Source organism: Heptranchias perlo, chromosome 2 (genome assembly GCF_035084215.1).
Source record: "Heptranchias perlo isolate sHepPer1 chromosome 2, sHepPer1.hap1, whole genome shotgun sequence".
In the NCBI taxonomy this organism is placed as follows: domain Eukaryota; kingdom Metazoa; phylum Chordata; class Chondrichthyes; order Hexanchiformes; family Hexanchidae; genus Heptranchias; species Heptranchias perlo.
Genome location: NC_090326.1, coordinates 1968451 through 1988819, shown reverse-complemented (window position 1 = coordinate 1988819; position 20369 = coordinate 1968451). Strand labels below are relative to the sequence as shown.

At 44.5% G+C, this 20369-nt stretch overlaps 4 protein-coding genes across 4 annotated transcripts; 3 read left to right on the top strand and 1 right to left on the bottom strand.

Annotated features, from left to right (window-relative positions):
- The first annotated feature begins 437 nt into the window (after nucleotides 1-437).
- LOC137300342 (histone H2A-like) lies at nucleotides 438-884 on the top strand. The gene has a single exon (XM_067969430.1). The coding sequence runs from the start codon at nucleotides 438-440 to the stop codon at nucleotides 882-884; it is 447 nt and encodes a 148-aa protein (XP_067825531.1).
- An 8958-nt stretch (nucleotides 885-9842) lies between these two features.
- Nucleotides 9843-10362, top strand: LOC137334832 (histone H2B 1/2-like). The gene has a single exon (XM_067999853.1). The coding sequence runs from the start codon at nucleotides 9885-9887 to the stop codon at nucleotides 10257-10259; it is 375 nt and encodes a 124-aa protein (XP_067855954.1). The 5' UTR covers nucleotides 9843-9884; the 3' UTR covers nucleotides 10260-10362.
- A 315-nt stretch (nucleotides 10363-10677) lies between these two features.
- On the top strand, nucleotides 10678-12007 carry LOC137334828 (histone H2AX-like). Its single transcript, XM_067999841.1, has one exon. It carries the CDS (start codon nucleotides 11511-11513, stop codon nucleotides 11898-11900), a length of 390 nt encoding a protein of 129 aa, XP_067855942.1. The 5' UTR covers nucleotides 10678-11510; the 3' UTR covers nucleotides 11901-12007.
- A 2170-nt stretch (nucleotides 12008-14177) lies between these two features.
- Nucleotides 14178-19434, bottom strand: LOC137300331 (myb-related transcription factor, partner of profilin-like). The gene is made up of 5 exons (XM_067969420.1): nucleotides 19111-19434; nucleotides 16030-16168; nucleotides 15003-15887; nucleotides 14805-14866; nucleotides 14178-14504 (listed from the first exon to the last, which is right to left on the bottom strand). Exons 1-5 carry the CDS (start codon nucleotides 19339-19341, stop codon nucleotides 14253-14255), a joined length of 1569 nt encoding a protein of 522 aa, XP_067825521.1. The 5' UTR covers nucleotides 19342-19434; the 3' UTR covers nucleotides 14178-14252.
- Nucleotides 19435-20369: the final 935 nt, after the last annotated feature.

The window sequence follows — 20369 nt, the reverse complement described above, 5'->3', positions numbered from 1 at the left end:
ATAGTCCATACCCGCAATACATGGAGAGATAGTCCATACCCGCAATACTTGGAGAGATAGTCCATATCTGCAAAACTTGACCAGCCGTAAATGCATTTGGCCGCATCTCACATCAGCCATTAAATACAGTTAAATAACTATATTAGTTCATGACGGAGACCTGACCACCAGGTTGGAAGGAATAGAAGCTTCATATTCAAGTCTACCACATCATTAGAAAGGGAATGGAGATAGGAAGGAAGAGGAGTAGCAATATTACTAAAGGACAATATTACAGCAGTTGAAAGATAAGATATCAGTGAGGGTAAGTGGGCATTGTATAAACTCTGAGAGCGACCAATCACAATTGCCCCACTGTAATCCTACAGAAGGTATAAGAAGGGTGAGTGCGGGAGGATTTCTTCATTCTTTGTGAAAGTGTTTGTGAAAATGTGGAAATGTCTGGAAGAGGAAAAACCGGCGGTAAAGCTCGGGCCAAGGCCAAGTCTCGCTCATCCCGGGCCGGACTGCAGTTCCCTGTGGGCCGTGTTCACAGAATCCTGCGAAAGGGAACCTATGCTGAACGTGTGGGTGCCGGAGCCCCGGTCTATCTGGCTGCTCTGCTCGAGTATCTGACGGCTGAAATCCTCGAGCTGGCCGGCAACGCGGCCCGCGACAACAAGAAGACCCGCATCATCCCCAGACACCTGCAGCTGGCCGTCCGCAAAGACGAGGAGCTCAACAAGCTGCTGGGAGGGGTGACCATCGCTCAGGGCGGGGTGCTGCCTAATTTCCAGGCGGTGCTGCTGCCGAAGAAAAGCGGTGGGCAACAAGAGCAAGTAAAGCGACCAAGATCTAATGTATTAACAGGACAAGGACTGGACCGACCTTATTTTAATCTTTGAAGAAGTAACAGAAAGAATAGAGAAGGTTAACGCAATAGATATAATATATTTGAATTTTCAGAAGGCCTTTGATAAGATACAGCATTTTAGACTCATGGCTAAGTTCAGAGCATGTGGAGTCATGGGACAGGTGGCAGAATGGATAGCAAGCTGGCTACAAACCAGAAAACCGAGAATAGGGGTTAAAGGTAGCTACTCAGACAGGCAAAAAGTGAGAGTGGTGTTCCACAGGGATCGGTGCTGGGAACATTGTTATTCACAATTTACAATAACGACTTGGATCAGGGAATCTGAAGTATAATTTCAAAATTTGCCGACGACAGGGGGTATAGTTAATACAAAGGAAGAATCGGTCAAAATGCAAGAGGATATTAATAAACGTGCAGAATGAAGAATAAGGAGACCACATACTGCTTGGATAATAAGAGTCTAAACGGGATAAAGGAGCAAATGGATCTCGGGGTGCAGATACACAAATCACTGAATGTAGCGACGCAGGTTAATAAGGCCATAAAAAGGCAAACCAAACACTGGGGTGCATTTCCAAAGAGATAGAATTGAAAAGCAAAGAGGTTATGTTAAACTTGTTCAGAATCTTGGTTAGACCTCCCTCGGAGTATTTTGCACATTATTGGTCTCCATAATATTGAAAGGATATGGAAGCACTGGAGAAGGTACAATAATGATGCACCAGGATGATATCAGAAATGAGAGAAAATTCTTATCAGGAAATGCTGAACAAAGTGGGGTTCGGGGGTGAGCTGACAGAGGTCTTTAAGATAATGATAGGCTGTGTTGGGTAGCCATAGAGAAAATGTTTCCACTTGTGGGGAGTCCAAAACTACAGGTAACAAATATAAAATAGTCGCTAATAAATCCAATAGGGAATTCGGGAGAAACGTCTTTACCCAAAGAGTAGTAAGAATGTGGATCGCGCCACCTCAAGGAATAGTTGAAGCAAATAACATAGATGCATTTAAAGGGAAGCTAGATAAGCACGTGAGGGAGAAGGGAATCGAAGGATATCCTTATAAGATATGATGAAGTCGGGAGAGAGGAGACTCATGTGAAGCATAAATGCCGCCATTGATCAGTTGGCCCACATGGGGTGTTTCTGTGTTGTAGTTTTGATATAACTCGATGTAAAGCTCTTTTCTGAGCCAGCCACTGTACCTGTGAAAGGGTTGGTTACTGTCTGAAGGAAGACGCTGATATCATGCCACTAGTGTTCCTTTGAGCTACTTTTGGCTCGTTGTAGAGGAGGGGGTATGAATGGGACTGGAGTCGGGCAGCGACCTCAGACCGGTACTTCAAACGGTGATTTATGGATCCCAGTCCACACATCACCAGATTTCTTGTATTTATTGACACTACTTGCTATGCTGGGCTCGGAATGCATCTCAAAAACTGCTCGACTAACCTTTATACGTCTGTGGAAATCAGCGCTTTGCTCCTTTTCTGTTCTATTTTGTTAGATTATTTACATAAGGCATCAAACACACTGGGGAATCACTGAAATGTAACTCTAACAGTGAATTGCCTGATGTCCAGGAGATCAGAAATATTATTCGCCTTTCGTCTTGCTAACTCGTAAACCGTGTTTAGAGTCCACCTCCCCGCTTTGGTTGCATATGGCAGATTAAACAGAGAAAGAGGGAGGGAAGAAGACAGAGTAACAGACAGAGCGGAGAGCGGCCTCTGATCTTCCAGCTCCACCTCCAGTTCTCTCCACTCGCCAATTTCAAACTATTTATTGATAATGGAACCGAAAGACAGCGCTCCGCACAAACCCTGACAGACTCGGGTTTCATATTCAAGGATTCCCAGAAACCCGAAGCTTTTAAATAAACCTCCTTACAATTAACAGTCAGTAATATTCCTGCCTAAATGCAGTCCCTTCAATAGTAAGTTGACCCGCCTCCTTCCATTTCAATTCCAGACCCTGTTCTGTCTCCTCACACACCACTCCCAGACAGGTTCAGCAGTTTTTAAACACCTTATTCCAGCTGATTTTGAGAATCTCATGTGTTGGGGATTGAGTTTTGACGCGGAGTTTCTCCGCCAGTATTACGATCTCAGAGAGACTCTCGCCCTGAAGCGGTGAAACGAAAATGACTATAAAATGGGACTGGAGCCGAACACAGCCCCAGTTACAGTGAGGCCGGCCCGGAAATCCCATTCGCTCTCTTTTATTTCAGATTGTATCCCGCCTTCATGTCCAGCACTAGAGAGAGAGAAAGTACCAGTCTTAAACTTCCTATCATTGTGTCCATATCACGCTCAATAACAGTATCCCACCTTCATATACAGCACCAGAGAGCAAGATAGAGGGAGACGGACGCGTTGAGAGAGAGACAGAGAGGTCGAAGAGAAACTGTGACAAACAGACGTACACAGTATCAGTTCCAGACTGACCTGTAAAGTTCCGTTTCATACAGAAAAATCCCGTTGGAGAGACAGAAGATGCAATCTCATCTCTCAATAATATTGTACAGATACACTATTAATCCCCACTCGGGGACAGTGCAGACAGCGATAAAAACAATAGGCCACTTTTAACGCTCTCTTGCCTGTTATACTATATGTCGTTTTGGAGCTCAGGACCATTCGGTATTACTCTCAGTGATCGAGAGTTTCACTCTGATTAAATTAATTTTGGACTGCGGCTGTGAGATATTAATCCTACACGGTCCCTACAAACACACCGACTCCCACTTTCCTCCCATGTTTCTCCAGGATTGGTTTGAGAAATCCTCCCTCCAGTTTCTTCCCCACGCGTAAGTTTTATCAGTAAAGGGGCAAAAAATGAACAGAATCCATCGTCTCATTTCACAGCCGCACAGCCATCATAAGATACCGAGAGAAACAGCAGGAATGGAAACATTTAGTTTAATAGTTAGAGATTGTAAAGTCAGTCTGGATTCCAGCGTTAGGCATTGGTGGAATCCCATCTGTTTTACATTCTGGTGCCTGTTCCTGCTCTGTCTGTGACCCCATTCCCTCTGACCTTTCCCCCAGCCCCAGTTCCTTTGCTCAGACTCTGAAAAATTCCAACTGGGGAAAGTTTCCATTGATTTTTGTATTCGGAATTAAACCAGATACCTGCGCATGCTTGATTCAGCCCCGCCCCCAAAGCAGATTGTTACAGTGCAGAAGTGCGCATGCGCGCTCCCCTCCCCCAGATCTGCCTGTGGTCTCCATTCCCTCGGTGAGCGGAAGAAGATGGTGTAAAACAGCCGGGAATGGAGAGATCACAGCCCCCGCGGTAAGGAAGCAAACAGCAGCCACGTTACAGCAACTCATTGCTTCGGGACCGTGTCCGCAGATGGGCTCAGAGATTGGCATTGAGTCCGGGGCAATTTCAGGGGGAGTCCTGGGGCTGTTTGTAAGAGGTGGAGTGGATCAGGAACTGGTCCCGGAACATGGAGTGAGTGGGGGAAGGGAGAGGCCACTCCCGGTCTGTGTGTACAGGGTGTGTCCAGGGTAAGGGAGACAGAATGGGAAGAACCTGCTATTTTAAATTATTGCTGCTTTATTTCCCCAAATTAGTGGTGAATGGTTCTGGTTCAGTTCCAGTCTCACTCTTTGTTGTTACAGGACAGGGAAAAGTGGAAAGTGAGCCGCACACTAATGATGTGGGGAGTTATACAAAGAGCATCTATTGCAGGCATGAGGTGAGAAGTGTGAAGGATACATGTCAAACAGCGCCGGTTTGGTTTCGGTTGAACGGTTAGTCCCGTGGGAGAGGAGATTACAAACCTGACCTGTACAAAGGTCCCTGCCCCATCAGGTAGTTTCATTCATGGATCAGTGCAGGGGTTGGGTTCTGTCTGGATGTCACTAAATTGCTCTAAAACTGCCCAACACACCTGGTATGCAGAAGCTGAGTGATGCAGTACTGCAGTGGAGTCAGACACTGACACTGTTTGTATCACTGGTTTTCATTTCTGGATATTCAAAATGATGCTTATCAGAGATATTAAACTGAACTCTTTTGTATTTTCTACCTCAACTGTTCTTGAGTTACAAGAGATACTTTTTTCTTCCGACAGGCAAATACTTTTAGGATCCAGAATCAGTGTGAAGTTTCCTCCACCTGCAGCACAAGGAACAGTGCAGCCAGCTCCTTCTCACACACAGTAGGTGTATTACCACACACACAGAGCACAGAGACACAGACAGGTATTCAGTTCCACAGTCTCAGACAGCAGAAGTATTCAGTTACACACTGATCCTAAGTTCCAGAGTCACATTCTCAATCGAATAGTCAACAGAGCAGGGGAGGCAGACACTGTTTCCATTGCACCCTAACTCAGAACCGCTGACAGGTAGATACAAAAATCCCAGTCCAAAATCACACTATCAGATTGAAAGGCACTGTGTCAATCTCACAATAGGGCAACATTAGCTACCAATTATATACCAGATAGAAATCACACATATACCCAATGAAAGGTGTAGAATGAATCCCAATAATCTACCCTGAGATTCCGATTGAATACAAACCCAGAACTTGCACACACGTGAGTTTAATACATGCAGTATTCACCTGAATAGCGTAACATGAGATACAAATTGCATACAAGTCCAAAACTCACATAGACTATCAGATTTAGAAATGCTGAAAGATAGTAAAACTGTGAAAAAAAATTAGATACCAGTTTGAATGCATTCATAGTATGAGATTTAAAGGTACAGTATTAATTCCATTACACATTACATACCAGTCCAAAAATCTCATATGATCTTAGATAGAAAGATACGATATCAATTCCATAAGTATACCAATTCAAAAATGTCACCATATCAGTTTGAAAGATTAATTATCATTCACAATAGTACAGTGATAAAGATTTAATAGTAGTCCAAAAAGCACAAAAATCATCTGATTAATACCTACAGCATCAAATCCTAAAGTGCATCTACATTTATCAATTAAATAATGAGAAAAACAATGTAAACATTAAGATATTAAAGCTACAGTATTGAACACCATAATTTAATCTGAGAGAATAATTACATACAGATACAGAATGAATCTCACACTCAGGTACAGTACCAGAGACTGAGAGATACAAAATGGATCTCACAGTCACCTACATTAATGCAGGTTGAGTTACACATTACGTACCAGTCCAAAAACCACACAGTGTCAGATTGAAAGATACAGTATCAATTCCATTCACGCAGAATGAGCTACACATTATGTACAAGTTCAAAAGTGTCACCATGTCAGTTGTGTTCACATCAATACAGATCTAATAGTAGTCCAAAAAGTGCACACATTTTCTGATTATAACCTACAGAATTACATATTAAAGTGTATAATTAACTACCAATTAAATACTGGGAAAAATATTTATAAATTAAGGTATTAAAGATACAGTTTTGAATGTCATACTGTAAACACAGATACAAATTACATAGAGATAAAGAGTAAATCTCACACTCAGATACAGTACCAGAGACACACAGACACAGAATGAAGCTGACACTCACATACCATACCAGTGACTGACAGATGCAGAAGGAATCCCAAACTCCCATACAGTACTAGACACTGACAGACACAGAGTGAATCCTACAATCACATATCATACCAGAGATGAAAATACAGAATTAATCCCACAGTGATGTACAGTACCAGGGACTGACAGATACTGAGTTAATCCCACACTCTCAAAAGTACCAAAGATAACAAGTAAATTATGAATCCCACACTCACACACAGTACCAGGGACTGAGAGGTACAGAATTAATCCCACACTTACATACAGTATGAGAAACTGCTTATATAGAATGACTTCAACACCCACACAGAGTGCTAGAGACTGTATATACAGAATGAATCCCATACTCATATAGAGTGCCAGACAGTAACAGATAAAGAATAAATCTCGCACCCACACACAGTATCAGAGATTGTATATTCAGAATGAATCCCACACTCACATAGAGTACCAGAGGCTGACAGACACAGAATAAATCCCACACTCACATACAGTACCTGAGAGTGACAGACACAGAATAAAACCCACACTCACACAGTATCAGAGACTGCATATGTAGAATGAATCACAAACTCACACACACTACTAACAAGGAACAGAATGAATCCCACACTCACACACAGTACAAGAGACTGAGAGATAAAAAATGAATCTCACAGTCACCTACATTAGTGCAGACTGATCTACACATTATTTACAAGTTCATAAATGTCACCATGTCAGTTGTGTTCACATCAATATAGATCTAATAGTAGTCCAAAAAGTGCACACATTCTCTGATTATGACCTACAGCATTGCATATTAAAATGTATAATTAACTACCAATTACATACTGGGAAAAATATTCTTACATTATGGTATCAATGATACAGTTTTGAACGCCGTACTGTAAACAGAGATACAAATTGCATACCGATAAAGACTAAATCTCACACTCAGATACAGTGCCAGAGACTGACATATAGAATGAATCCCACACTCAAACAACATATCAGTGACTGAAAGATACAAAATGAATCCCACATCCACACACTAGCATAGACTTCAGTTGCAGAATTTATATCACTCAAATACAGTATTAGAGATTGATAGATAGGAGTGAATGTCTCACTCACATACAGCACCAGAGGCTGACAGGAACAGAATGAATCCCTCACTCATATACAGTACTGGAGATTGACAGATATAGAATGAATCTCAAATTCACACAAAGTGCCAGAGACTGACAGATACAGAATGAATCCCACGCACACACACACACACACACACACACAGTTCCAGGTTGACATGTACAGAATGAATCACACACACACACACACACACACACACACAAACACACAGAACCACAGATTAATAGGAATAGAATGAATCACACATTACCACAGTCACATTACTGCAGGCTGAGTTATGCATTACATACCAGTCCAAAAGTCTCATAGCGTCAGACTTAAAGGTACAGTATCAATTCCATTAGTGCAAACTGAGTTGCATATTATACACACTACTAAATAGTCATACAGTATTATATTGAAATATGCAGTATCAATTGCATTGGTACAGACTGAGCTACACTTTATATACTAGTCCAAAAATCTCATACAATGCGAGACTGATAGATACAGTATCAATTCCATTAGTGCAGACTGAGTGACATGTTACCCATCAGTCCAAAAATTTCACAGACTATCAGATTGAAAGATTCAGATTCACTTCTATATTATTGCAGACTGAGCTACACATCGCATTCCAGTCCAAAAATGTCATACAGTATCAGACTGATAGATACATTATCAATTCCATTAGTGCAGGCTGAGCTTCACATCACATTCCAGTCCAAAAGTCTCATACAGTAACTGACTGATAGATAGTGTATCAATTCCATTAGTGCAGGCTGAGCTACATATTATATACCAGTCCAAAAATCTCATACAATGTCAGACTGATACAAAGAATTAATTCCTTGATTGCAGACTGAGCTACACATTACATAACAGTCCAATAATTTCACCGTGAACAGATTGAAAGGTACATTATCATTCACAATCGAGTTCAGAGATTAAGATGTAATACTACTCCAAAACTCACACACGTTGTTTGATTAAAGAAAATCGAAAAGTATCCATATTTACAAATTATATACTCGACGAAAAGCTGTATATTCTTTAAAGAATTAGAGACACAGTTTCAAATACGATACTGTAAACTGAAATAAATATACATAATTAATCCAGACTTGCATTTTGTCTCAGAGACTGAATTACAGAATGAATCCCACACTGAGATAAAGTAGCAGAGAATGTCAGATTCAGAATGAATCCCACACTCACATAGAGCACTAGAGACTGACAGATACAGAAAGATTCCTTCACTTATATATAGTACCAGAGACTAACAGACACAGATTTAATCCAAAACTCATATCGTACCGGAGACTGACAAGATACAGAATAAACCCCATGTTCACACTCAGTACCAGAGACTGACTAGATTCAGAATGAATCCCACACTCACACAGTACCTGAGACAGACAAGATACAGAATTAACCCCACTCTCATATACGGTACCAGAGACTGACCTCTACTGGACGTAAGCGAGAACTGTAAAAGAGCGGAACAAATTCTGAGCATCTGTCGTGGTGACAGAAACGGGACAATGTGTAATGTGAGGAACGTTTCTGTCTGTAACTTCTGCTCTCGCATTTTTGCACATTTTGATAGTGAAAATGAAGATAATTGAGTCATAATAAAGATTTTTTTTACTCATTCGATAGTTGTGAATTTGTCCCTTTATATTTCACTGTACATTGCGAAGTATTTCTCTCTGATTTCTCAGGACACGATTTATATTGCTCCTCTACCCCATTTAGACTCTTATTTTCCAACCGGTATGTGGCCTCCTTATTCCCCTAGCAAAATGCAACAGCTCACACCTTTCTATATTGAAATTCAATGCGCATTTACATGGCAGTTCTGCAAGCTTATTTTGTCGCAGTCTTCCTCAGTATTGACTATATACCCTAAATTAATAGCAAGTATTCAACACAGCATTACAACTAATGTTTGGTCTAACAAAATGTACTTGCAGCTCGTCTCCATTCACATTTTTTTCTAAATCGCATTCGTGCAATATAATGCGAATAATTAGTTGATGTTCTGTCCCTCTCTCATCTGCAAACTTCACTGTCCCGGGGTTTGGGGACATCAACTGGCCGGAAGCAGAACTGCAACAGTTCGGAACAAATCGCTGTAACCGGACAATGGGCAGTGTGAGAGTGTTAGTGATTGGTGGAAGGTACTAAATCTGATTGGATATCTGAAAAAGCCAATCAGAGCGTTAAAGGAAAAAGTATTGTGACATCACTCCCAACTGCCCAATCACAATCATTGCCTTCACCCATCCCTTATTAGCATGTGGCGGTGACGTCAGCCTATTTAACCTGGGCTCGGAGCGGATTTGGGTCATTTCTGGGTCTGAAATTGAGTTTGAAAATGCCTGAGGACAAGAAAGCAGCTCCCAAGAAGGGCGCCAAGAAAACCTTGAGTAAAACGCCAGCAAAGGGCGGCAAGAAAAGGAGAAAGACGAGGAAGGAGAGTTACTCCATCTACATCTACAAAGTGATGAAGCAGGTTCACCCCGACACCGGCATCTCCTCCAAGGCGATGAGCATCATGAACTCCTTTGTGAACGATATTTTCGAGCGCATCGCGGGTGAGGCTTCCCGCCTGGCCCATTATAATAAGCGCCACACCATCAGCTCCCGAGAGATCCAGACCGCTGTGCGCCTGCTGCTGCCCGGAGAACTGGCCAAACACGCCGTGTCGGAAGGGACAAAGGCGGTGACCAAGTACACCAGCTCCAAGTAAAACTCCACAATGAACTGAAAACAACCTAAACACAAAGGCTCTTTTAAGAGCCACCCATAGTCTCTTTGAAGACGCTGTAATGACACCTTTGAATGGAATCATTTTACTGTAGATAGTTTGTTACTAACTGTCTTTCTATAACTATCAAGCTTTTGTAATTTCTTTTGAACTCTAGAAGATTTTCATAATGACTGCCCAGTCTAATCTATGTGTCGTTGTTCAATTTAGACCCAATAACAAAAAACGTGTCCCTGATCCTCTCATTCCCGTTCATAGTCGGCCCTTCCCCCGCAATTGCCTCTTCAGAGCCGTTTTAATGGCGGTGGATTAGACAACTGTCATTTCTTTCCCCTTTCCACGTTTGTTTGTTCATTATTCGGTGGTATCAGTTTATGAACCGCAAGCCTTTGTAATGCAGCAAACCTGAAAGGGACTTCATAGTGAGGATAGAATTGTCGAAAGGCTCTGTCATTGTTCGACTTCCTACACCAGGAATTTCAGCTCCGATTTAGATCCCGCAGCAGCTCCTGTGAACCGGAATCAATTCACAAACTGTGGTTTGTTTTTTTACACAAAGTGAGCTGGAATCTGCCCCGCTACAAAATGGGGCGTTATTCCCGCCAGTTTGAAAGCGAATGGAAAATGATGGCGAGTTTTAACCGGATTGTAAGAGTCTCTAAGATGTGAAGTTAATGTGGAATAACAGATGATGTGGGGATGCCGGTGATGGACTGGGGTGGACAAATGTAAGGAATCTTCCAACACCAGGTTATAGTCCAACAATTTTATTTTAAAATCACAAGCTTTCGGAGATTATCCCCTTCGTCAGGTGAGTGAGTGAATAAGAGGTTCTCAAATCGCATATCTTATATTAGGCTGGGACACCATCACACCAATCAAAAGGTGTCGTTGTTCAGACAGGTGGCTAACTGATAGATTTAAACATTTTTGCCTTCAGGCGACGTTATTTACTAAATCCGCTTCTTGTGTTATAAATATATTGGCGGGCTTTTCAAATTTGAAAATAAACGTTTCAGGTCTGATAATTGGGGCATATATGTCCGCCCTTTCTCATTGACGGCTATTGATTGGTGAATAAAACCGCTCTCATTGTTTGGTGAACAGCCCAATGAGAGGAAGAACGGATGGGCCAATCACAATTGCCCCACTGTACTCTTCCAGAAGGTATAAGAAGGGCGAGTGCGGGAAGATTTCTTCATTCTTTGTGAAAGTGTTTGTGAGATTGTAGAAATGTCTGGAAGAGGAAAAACCGGCGGTAAAGCTCGGGCCAAGGCCAAGTCTCGCTCATCCCGGGCCGGACTGCAGTTCCCTGTGGGCCGTGTTCACAGGCTCCTGCGAAGGGGGAACTATGCTGAACGTGTGGGTGCCGGAGCCCCGGTCTATCTGGCTGCTGTGCTCGAGTATCTGACGGCTGAAATCCTCGAACTGGCCGGCAACGCGGCCCGCGACAACAAGAAGTCCCGCATCATCCCCAGACACCTGCAGCTGGCCGTCCGCAACGACGAGGAGCTCAACAAGCTGCTGGGAGGGGTGACCATCGCTCAGGGCGGGGTGCTGCCTAATATCCAGGCCGTGCTGCTGCCGAAGAAAACCAGCAATGTGAGCTCCAAGAGCAAGTAAATCGACCAAGATTTAATCTGATAATCCAAAGTCACTTTTCAGAGCCACCCACTGTATGTATGAAAGGGCTGGAATTTAACAATAAAACGACCTGTTTCAGATCCTGATGTTTTCGCTCCTTGTCTCGATTTCATGTCCCGATGACGCTGAAAACCTTATTCCGATTCTGGAACTAACTGCCTCCCGTCTGTTAGAAGCGAACAATAAATATCTTGTTAAATATTACTGATCCATGTCGGTCTGTTACGGCACTCGCTTCCGGGCAGTAGATGTCGCCAATCTCCAATTGGTTGAAATTTGCAGCTTGTGTCGGAAATGAGGCCTAAATAATCATAATTGTGAGTAAACTGGGCGGGTGGGAGACAGAAATACCAGGGACGTTTGATCATCGTCTACAAGATGCTTTTTGTTGTGTTCCGGCCATTGTTGTAAGTGTTATTTACAGTCCCATCATCGGATGACACTTACTCGGTCTGTCTTCTGTCGCTCAGATTTGTATAACGGAAGCTGATTGATGTGTTGATTATTGTGTCAGCGTTTGCTGAATCAGTGTGAGTGAATTTTTTCTGTTATTGTATGTGTGAGGGATTTAATCTGTCGCTGTCAGCCTGTTCCTGTGTCAGTTACTAGTACCGAAGTGAATGTGACACTAATGTTTTCCGCTGCTTCTCATTCTAGCGCTGAGTGATAGAGCAAGACACACTTTAAAAGGAGTTCTCGGGCTTTTATGTCTCATAGAATACAAGTTTTAATCATCAGCCTTTGGATCTGTTATTGCGAGTTACAGTGAAACAGCCTCTGTCAGTACAGCTGGAGAGGGACAATAAACTGAAACTTCATTTGATCCGATTCCGCTTTATATCCAGCATGGGTTTTAAATCCCAACTAATTGCGGCTCACCCTCAGTGCTGGATTCAAATGACTGGAGTTAGTTAATCGCACTGTCATTGCTTCAGAAATCAATGATAGAACAGCCAGCTTCCATCAAACTCTACGTCCTTACAGCTAAAAGCCGTTCGATCTTTGTGATTGAGTGTTTCATTCTGATTAAATTAATCTTGGACATCTGCTGTCTGATATTAATCCTACACTGTCCCAGCAAACCCACCGACCCCCAATGTCCCATATTTCTCCGTGATTGGTTTGAGAAATCGCCCCCTCCATTTCGGAGACACACATTCATTTTATCAGTAAAGGTGCCATTAATGAATAGAACCCACAGGCTCATTTTACAGCCGCCCACTTTATCTATGAAAGTTCCTTCATCAAAAGGTACCGAGAGAAACAGCAGGGATGGAAACATCTAGTTTAAGAGTTATAGATTGTAAAATCAGTCTGGATTACAGCTTTAGGCACCGGTGGAATCCCATTTTACATTGCGGGACCTGTTCCTGGGTCAGAAATGAGTTCCCCATTCTCTCCAGTAGCACCGACTCCCTTTGCTGCCCTCGGTGTTTACTGGCTCGGTTCAGCCGGGATCAGAGCAATTTCAAAAAACCCGCCAGCCAACAAACCAACTTTTAAAGGTAATGTCCGCATTAATCCGATAAAGGGAACGATCCCCTTCATATCAAAGTTCACCAGTTCTCTTTTACTAGTTTGTCCCCGTTTCCCCTTCTCCTACATTGAGCCGCATTTCTAGTTACTAATTCAGTGCTTCTATTTCTACATGAGAAAATTAAGACCATTGGCCTTTCGTACCCTGAACCGAAGAATCTTATCCCTCCCATCCATTAAGAGTCCTGAACCGTGTCTCTACTGTTCCTGCAACCCTCCAATAAAGTACATCCAACCACTGACCTTCACCAAGGTGCATACATGTCAGCCGTGACTCAATGGATAGCATTCTCGCCTTTGAGTCAGGAGGTGGGTTCATGTCCCATTTCAGAGACTTTAACCCATAATCTAAGATGAGACTCCCAGCACAGTACTGAGGAAATGCTGCACTGTCGTCGGCACCATCTTTTGGACGAAGCCCCACTCAGGTGGATATAAAAGATCCAATGGCACTATTTTGGAGGAGAGCAGGGAAGTTCTACCTGGTGTCTTGGGTCTGTATTAACCCCTGAACCAACACCACTAAAACATGATCTCCGTGTTGTTTGTGGGAGCTTGCTGTGTGCAAATTGGCTGCCGTGTTTCCGACATTACAACAGCAACTTCACTTTATTGGTTGTAAAGTGCTTTGGGATGAACTGAGATCGTGAAAGGCATAATAGAAATGCAAGTCTTTCTTTTGATTCATTCGTTAAAATAAATCCACCGAGCAATGCAAAGTTAGAATTGCTAACAGTTTAACATTTTAATAATTCTACAAATACAATGAACCAACATCATCACCCATGTGTCAACCTATTCATCCTTGTTAGGAGATCTGTTTGCTACTCGAGGGCTCCTACAAGGTGTTCCCTGCCTCAACCCCACCGTGGCTTCAGCAAGGAGGTGTAGGAGGCCTTTGTGGCAATCTCTAAGAACTTGAGACCGAAGGGACCTGGCTTCAGGTTGCAGCATCTCTGCTGCCGCGGGGGCAGTCTGATCCAGCCGGCTTTCTGGCCCCGGGGCAGTCTGGTCGAGCAGGCTTCCTGGTCCGGAGGCCAGTCTGGTCTAGCAGGCTTCCTGGCCCCGGGGCAGTCTGGTCTAGCAGGCTTGCTGGCCCCGGGGCAGTCTGGCTTAGCTGGCTTCCTGGCCCTGGGGCAGTCTGGTTTAGCTGGCTTCCTGGCCCCAGGGCAGTCTGGTTTATCCGGCTTCCTGGCCCTGCGGCAGACTGGTCTAGCCGGCTTCATGACCCCGGGGCAGTCTGGTTAGCTGGCTTCCTGGCACTGGGGCAGTCTGGTCTAGCCGTCTTCCTGGCCCCGGGGCAGTCTGGTTTATCCGGCTTCCTGGCCCGAGGCAGTATGGTCTAACTGGCTTGCTGGCCCCGGGACCAGTCTGGTCTAGCTGTCTTCGTAGCTTCTGGGGAGTCGAGTCTAGCCGGTTTCATGGCCCCGGGGCAGTCTGGTCTAGCCGCTTCTTGGTCCCTGGGCAGTCTGTTCTAGCCAACTTCTTGGCCCCGGGGCAGACTGATCAAGCCAGCTTCGTCTCCGCGGGGCGGACGGGTCTAGCCATTTCCTGGCCCTGGGGCAGTCGGGTCCAGCTGACCTCTCGGCCCCAGGGCCCATTGGCCCAGCCGCATCCCTGACCCCCGAGCAGTCAGGTCTTGAAGGCTTCCTGGCCTCAGAGCAGTCGGAGTTTGAGGAGGTGACGATGGATCCGATGTGTTTCCGTCCTGAGAGAAGGCAGCATGTGCCACTCCCGCTGTGCCACTTCCACGTGTATGTGACTCACCACTGTTACTAAGCTGTGGGAGAGCAGATTGTAGGAGGTCTGAGACACGACTGAAGCCCCTATCAATACATTCACCCAGCCTTTCCAAGCCGGATGAGATGGTGCAGGCCAGAGCCTGAATGGCACCAGTTTGTGCATCGATCAATGATGCCAGTGCTGGTGCCACAGGCTCCTGAACAGACGGCCTGATTGCAGCTTCCATAGTGCTGCCCACACGCTCCATGGTAGACTGCAGAGTGGTGAGGCCTTGCGGCAGAACGCCCCACAATATGGAAGCGGACTCCTCCACCCTCCCAGACAGGGTGAGGCAGCTCCTAGACAGGCTGTCTAATGCCTCGAGCAATTGATGATGCACATGGGAAATCTTTCTTTTGAAGGCTGGGCCGCTGAAATCTCCACCTTTGTCCTCTTCCGCACAGCTAGAATCTGAGCTGGCCCTTTGGTCATCCGTCTCCCGCACTGACCTTTCCACAATGGTCAGCTCCTGCTCACTATTTGTGAATGATTCTCCCTGTGTAGATCCTTCTAACTGACCATCTTTCCCACCGGACTTGCTGATTCCTGCGCTGGTGTATTGAAAGGATGGACCTGGTGATGGTGCATCGTCTGTAGGGTGGCCTCCCTCCAAATCTTGCATAGCGGGGCCCAAGTAATGAGATAGACCTGGAAAAAAAGAAGGGCAATGGTCAGCGTTTACTGGGACGGTTAGGTAGTAGCAATCGAGTGGCAGCACAGTGCAGCTCCAGGGTGCCACACTGCCTGTGTGAGTGCTTAAAGAGAGAAGGTAAGAGAAATAGGCCTCCACCCTGTTGTACTTGGCCTCGAGCCATGTCATTCTCCATTCTTCTCCTGTAGGCTATCCAAATGATGTCCAGGGCATCCTGCTCCATCTGGGTGAGGTCTTGAATGCAGGTTCTCTTCCGTGGTTTGTGTGCCAATTTGTCCTGCAGAAAGAGTGGGAATTAGTTAATCTGTAGTTGCTGTAATGGGAATGTGCAGATGGAGTGAGACAGCTCAATATAAAGAAAGGAAGAACTAACGCCTTTTACGATCTCAAAACATCCCAAAGAGCTACACAGCAAATGAAGTGTTTTCTAACTGTAGTTAATGTTGTAATGCCGGAATCTATCATTAAGGACGTACTAACAGGGCAATTAGAAAATCATAATCAGGCTGAGTAAACACGGTTTTACGTAAGGGAAATCGTGTTTGAGAATCTATTAGAGTTTTTTGAGGGTGTATCTAACTGGTTTGATAAGGGGGAACCAGTGTGTGTAGTATATTTGGATTTTCAAAAGGCATTGGATAAGGTGCCACATAAAACAATATTAGGGCTCATGGGATTAAGGGTAATATATTAGCATGAATTGAGCATTGGTTAACGGACGGAATACTGAGAGCAGGAATAAATGGGTCATTTTTGGGTTGGCACGTTGTAACAAGTGGGGTGCCGCAGGGATTGGTGCTTGGGCCTCAGCTATTTACAATCTATATTAATGAATTAAATGAAGGGGACAATTGTGATGTGTCTAAGTTTGCTGACTATACAACTCCACGTGGAAAGTAAGCTGTCAGGAGGACACAAAGAGTCTGCAAAGTAATTTTGACAGGTTATGTGAGTGGGCAAGAAGGTGGCAGATGGAGTATCATGCGGGAAATGTGAGTTTATTCACTTTGGTAGGAAAATAGAACAACAGAATATTTTTAAATGGTGACAAAAAAATGGTGTTCAGTGGGATTTGGGTGTCCTTGTACATGAAACGCAAAATGTTAACATGCAGGTACAGCAAACAATTAAGAAGGCAAATGGCATGTTGGCTTTTATTGCAAGGGGTTGGAGTGCAAGATTAAGCAATTTCCGCTGCAATTGTCCAGGGCTTTGGTGAGACCACACCTGGAGTACTGTGTACAGTATTGGTCTCCTTATAGGATATGCTTGCCTTAGAGGTGGTGCAGTAGATTGATTCCTGGGATGAGAGGTTTGCCCTATGAGGAACGATTGAGTAGAATGGGGCTTTACTCTCTGGAGTTTAGAAGAATGAGTGATGATTTCATAGAAATATAGAAAATAGGAGGAGGAGTAGGCCATTCGGCCCTTCCAGCCTGCTCCATCATTCAATATGATCATGGCTGATCCTATATCACAATACCATATTCCCACTTTCTCCTGATACCCCTTGATGCCTTTTGTGTTTAGAAATCTATCTAGCTCCTTCTTAAATATATTCAGTGACTTGGCCTCCACAGCCTTCTGTGGTAGAGAATTCCACAGGTTCACGACCCTCTTAGTGAATAATTTTCTCCTCATCTCAGTCCTAAATGTGCTACCCCGTATCCTGAGACTGTGACCCTTCGTTCTGGACCCCCCTGCCGGGGGAAACATCCTCCCTGCATCCAGTCTGTCTAGCCCTGTCAGAATTTTATATGTTTTAATGAGATCCTCTCTCATTCTTCTAAACTCGAGTGAATACAGGCCGAGTCGACCCAATCACTCCTCATACGACAGTCCTGCCATCCCAGGAATCAGTCTGGTGAACCTTCGCTGCACTTCCTCTATGGCAAGAATATCCTTTCTTAGGTGAGGAGACCAAAACTGCACACAATACTCCACGTGTGGTCTCACCAAGGTCCTGTATAACTGCAGTAAGACATCCTTGCTCCTGTACTCAAATCCTCTTGCAATGAAGGCCAACATACCATTTGCCTTCCTAACTGTTTGTTGCACCTGCATATTTGCTTCATATTCGCTTTCATTGAAATATATAAGATTCTAAGAAGGCTTGACTAGGTAGATGCTGAGAGGATGCTTCCCTTGGCTGGAGAGTCTAGAACTAGGGGACCTCGTCTCAGAATGAGGGGTTGGAAATTTAGGACTGAGTTGAGGAGAAATTTCTTCACTCAGAGGGTCGTGAATCTTTGGAATTCTTTACCCCAAACAGCTGTGGATGATGAGTCGTTGTGTGTATTTAAGGCTGAGATAGATAGATTTTTGGACTCCAGGAGAATCAAGGGATATGGGGATTAGATGTGAAAGTGGACTTGAGGTCTAAGATCAGCAACGATCTTATTGAATTGCGAAGCAGGCTCGAGGGATTGTATGACCCACTCCTGCTCCTGTTTCTTATGTTCTTATGTGGGAAACCTGGCAGCCAATTTTCACCCAGCAAGCTCCCATTATGTCCTCATGGTGTTGGTTGATGAATAAATATTGGCCAGGACACCAGGGAGAAAAAACTGCTCTCCTTCGAAATAGTATCATGGGATCATTTATGTCCACCTGAGATGAGAGATGGGGGCTCGGTTTAATCTCTCATCCAAAAGAAAGCACCTCCGACAGTCCAGCACTCCCTCAGTACTGCACTGGGAGCGTCAGCCTACATTTTATGCTCAAGTCCCTGGAGTGGGGATTTGAACGCATGTCCCTCTGACTCAGAGGTGAGATTGTTACCACTGACCGATGGCAGATGTACCAGTATGATACCAGGGATGAGGAACTTCAGTTATGTGGGCAGACCAAGAAAACTGGGATTCTTCTCCTCAGAGCAGAGAAGGTTAAGGGAAGACTTGCTAGAGTGGTACCAGGGATGAGGGACTGCATGTGCACAGACCAGAGAAGCTGGGACTGTTCTCCTTAGAGCAGGGACGATTAAGAGATTTAATAGAGGTGTTCAAAATTATGTGGGGATTTGATAGAGTAAATAAGGATAAAATGTTTCCCCTGTTCGTCTCCCAATAGTGCTGTGGGATCTTTTACATCCACTGGAGAGGGCAGATGGAGAACAGGGTTCAATGTCTCATCCGAAAGCTGGCACCTCGGACAGTGCAGCGGTCCCTCAGTACTGGCAGCCTGAGTCACAGCCCAGACGTAGTACGACTTTATACTCACCCTTGCAGTCCGAGTGAGGTCGTTGAACTTCTTGCGACACTGCACTCCTGTCCTGAGAACCTCACTCCCGGCATTCACATTGAGAGCCACCTCCTTCCAGGCCTGGCGTAGTGTCTGCCTGGGCATCTTCCTCCCATCCGAGGGGAAAAAGACCTCCTTACGGGACCTTACCTGCTCCACCAAAACCTCCACTGCTGCATCACTGAATCGCGGAGCTTTTGGTTCTGACATTCCTCTGGGCCAAATGCTGAAATCGCCGTCCAAAACAAAGTGCCTCGGTGGAAAGGACAAGAGCGCCGTTTAACAGCGCCGGGCTCGCCGGAAATCCCGGCCGCCGGAAATTGCCGGCCGAACAACTCGGCGAGCCGCCCGTCAATGTTGCACACACGTGGGAAACCCACCAATCTGATTCAAAGTCGGCCCGTCCATCAAATTGATTCGGGCCAATCAAAGACTCTTCCGATCCTCCCGCCCGAGATCCGCCCGCAGTGAAAATGCCCCCTCAGTCTGACCGCAAACGGTGGCGTTAGATTGGAGCGGAGGCACCGAGAAATACGAGGAATGTTTGAAATGCAACCACCAGCCATTATTTAATATGAAATTAATCGTTTTAATATTTACAGTTCATCAATCAGACAACATTCAGCTTGCATTCTGTTACACGGGTCAGTCTCTGCACAAGCTGATTGATTGTTACTTGAATAGTTGCTAAACACATTGTACAGAGTGTGGGATTCATTTTGTAACTGTAAGTCTCTAGTATTTAATATGTGTGTGGGATTCTTTCAATATATGCAGTCTCTGGTACTATGTGTGAATGAGGTTAATTATGTATCTGACAGCCTTTGGTAGTGTATGAGTGTTGGCGTTTATTCTGTACCTTCTGCTGTATGTCAGTGTGGGAATCATTCTGTATTTTTCAGTCACTGGTACTGTAAATGCGTTTAGGATTAATTACTTATCTGTCAGTCTCTGTTACTGTGTGTGAGTGTGGGATTCATTCTGTATCCGTTAGTCTCTGTAAGTGTGGGATTCATTGTACTGCTGTCAGTCTCCAGTACTGTGTATGAGTGTGAGATTGATTCTGTATCTGTCTGTCTCTGGTACTGTGTGTGAGTGTGGGAATCATTAATTATCTGTCAGTCTCTGGTACTGTATATGCATTTGTGATTAATTAATTACCTGTCACTCTCTGGTATTGTGTGAGTGTGGGATTGTACCTACCAATCTCCGGTACTGTATGTGAGTGTGTGATTCAT

Bases quoted from the DNA above. Each gene is read 5' to 3' on its own strand.
- LOC137334832 (XM_067999853.1), top strand. From the start codon at position 9,885: ATGCCTGAGGACAAGAAAGCAGCTCCCAAGAAGGGCGCCAAGAAAACC.
- LOC137300342 (XM_067969430.1), top strand. From the start codon at position 438: ATGTCTGGAAGAGGAAAAACCGGCGGTAAAGCTCGGGCCAAGGCCAAG.
- LOC137300331 (XM_067969420.1), bottom strand. From the start codon at position 19,341: ATGTCAGAACCAAAAGCTCCGCGATTCAGTGATGCAGCAGTGGAGGTT. The intron at 16,169-19,110 runs GTGAGTATAAAG...CTCTTTCTGCAG, and splicing joins ACCTCACTCGGACTGCAAGG to GACAAATTGGCACACAAACC. The intron at 15,888-16,029 runs GTGGAGGCCTAT...CTTTTTTTCCAG, and splicing joins TCGAGGCCAAGTACAACAGG to GTCTATCTCATTACTTGGGC.
- LOC137334828 (XM_067999841.1), top strand. From the start codon at position 11,511: ATGTCTGGAAGAGGAAAAACCGGCGGTAAAGCTCGGGCCAAGGCCAAG.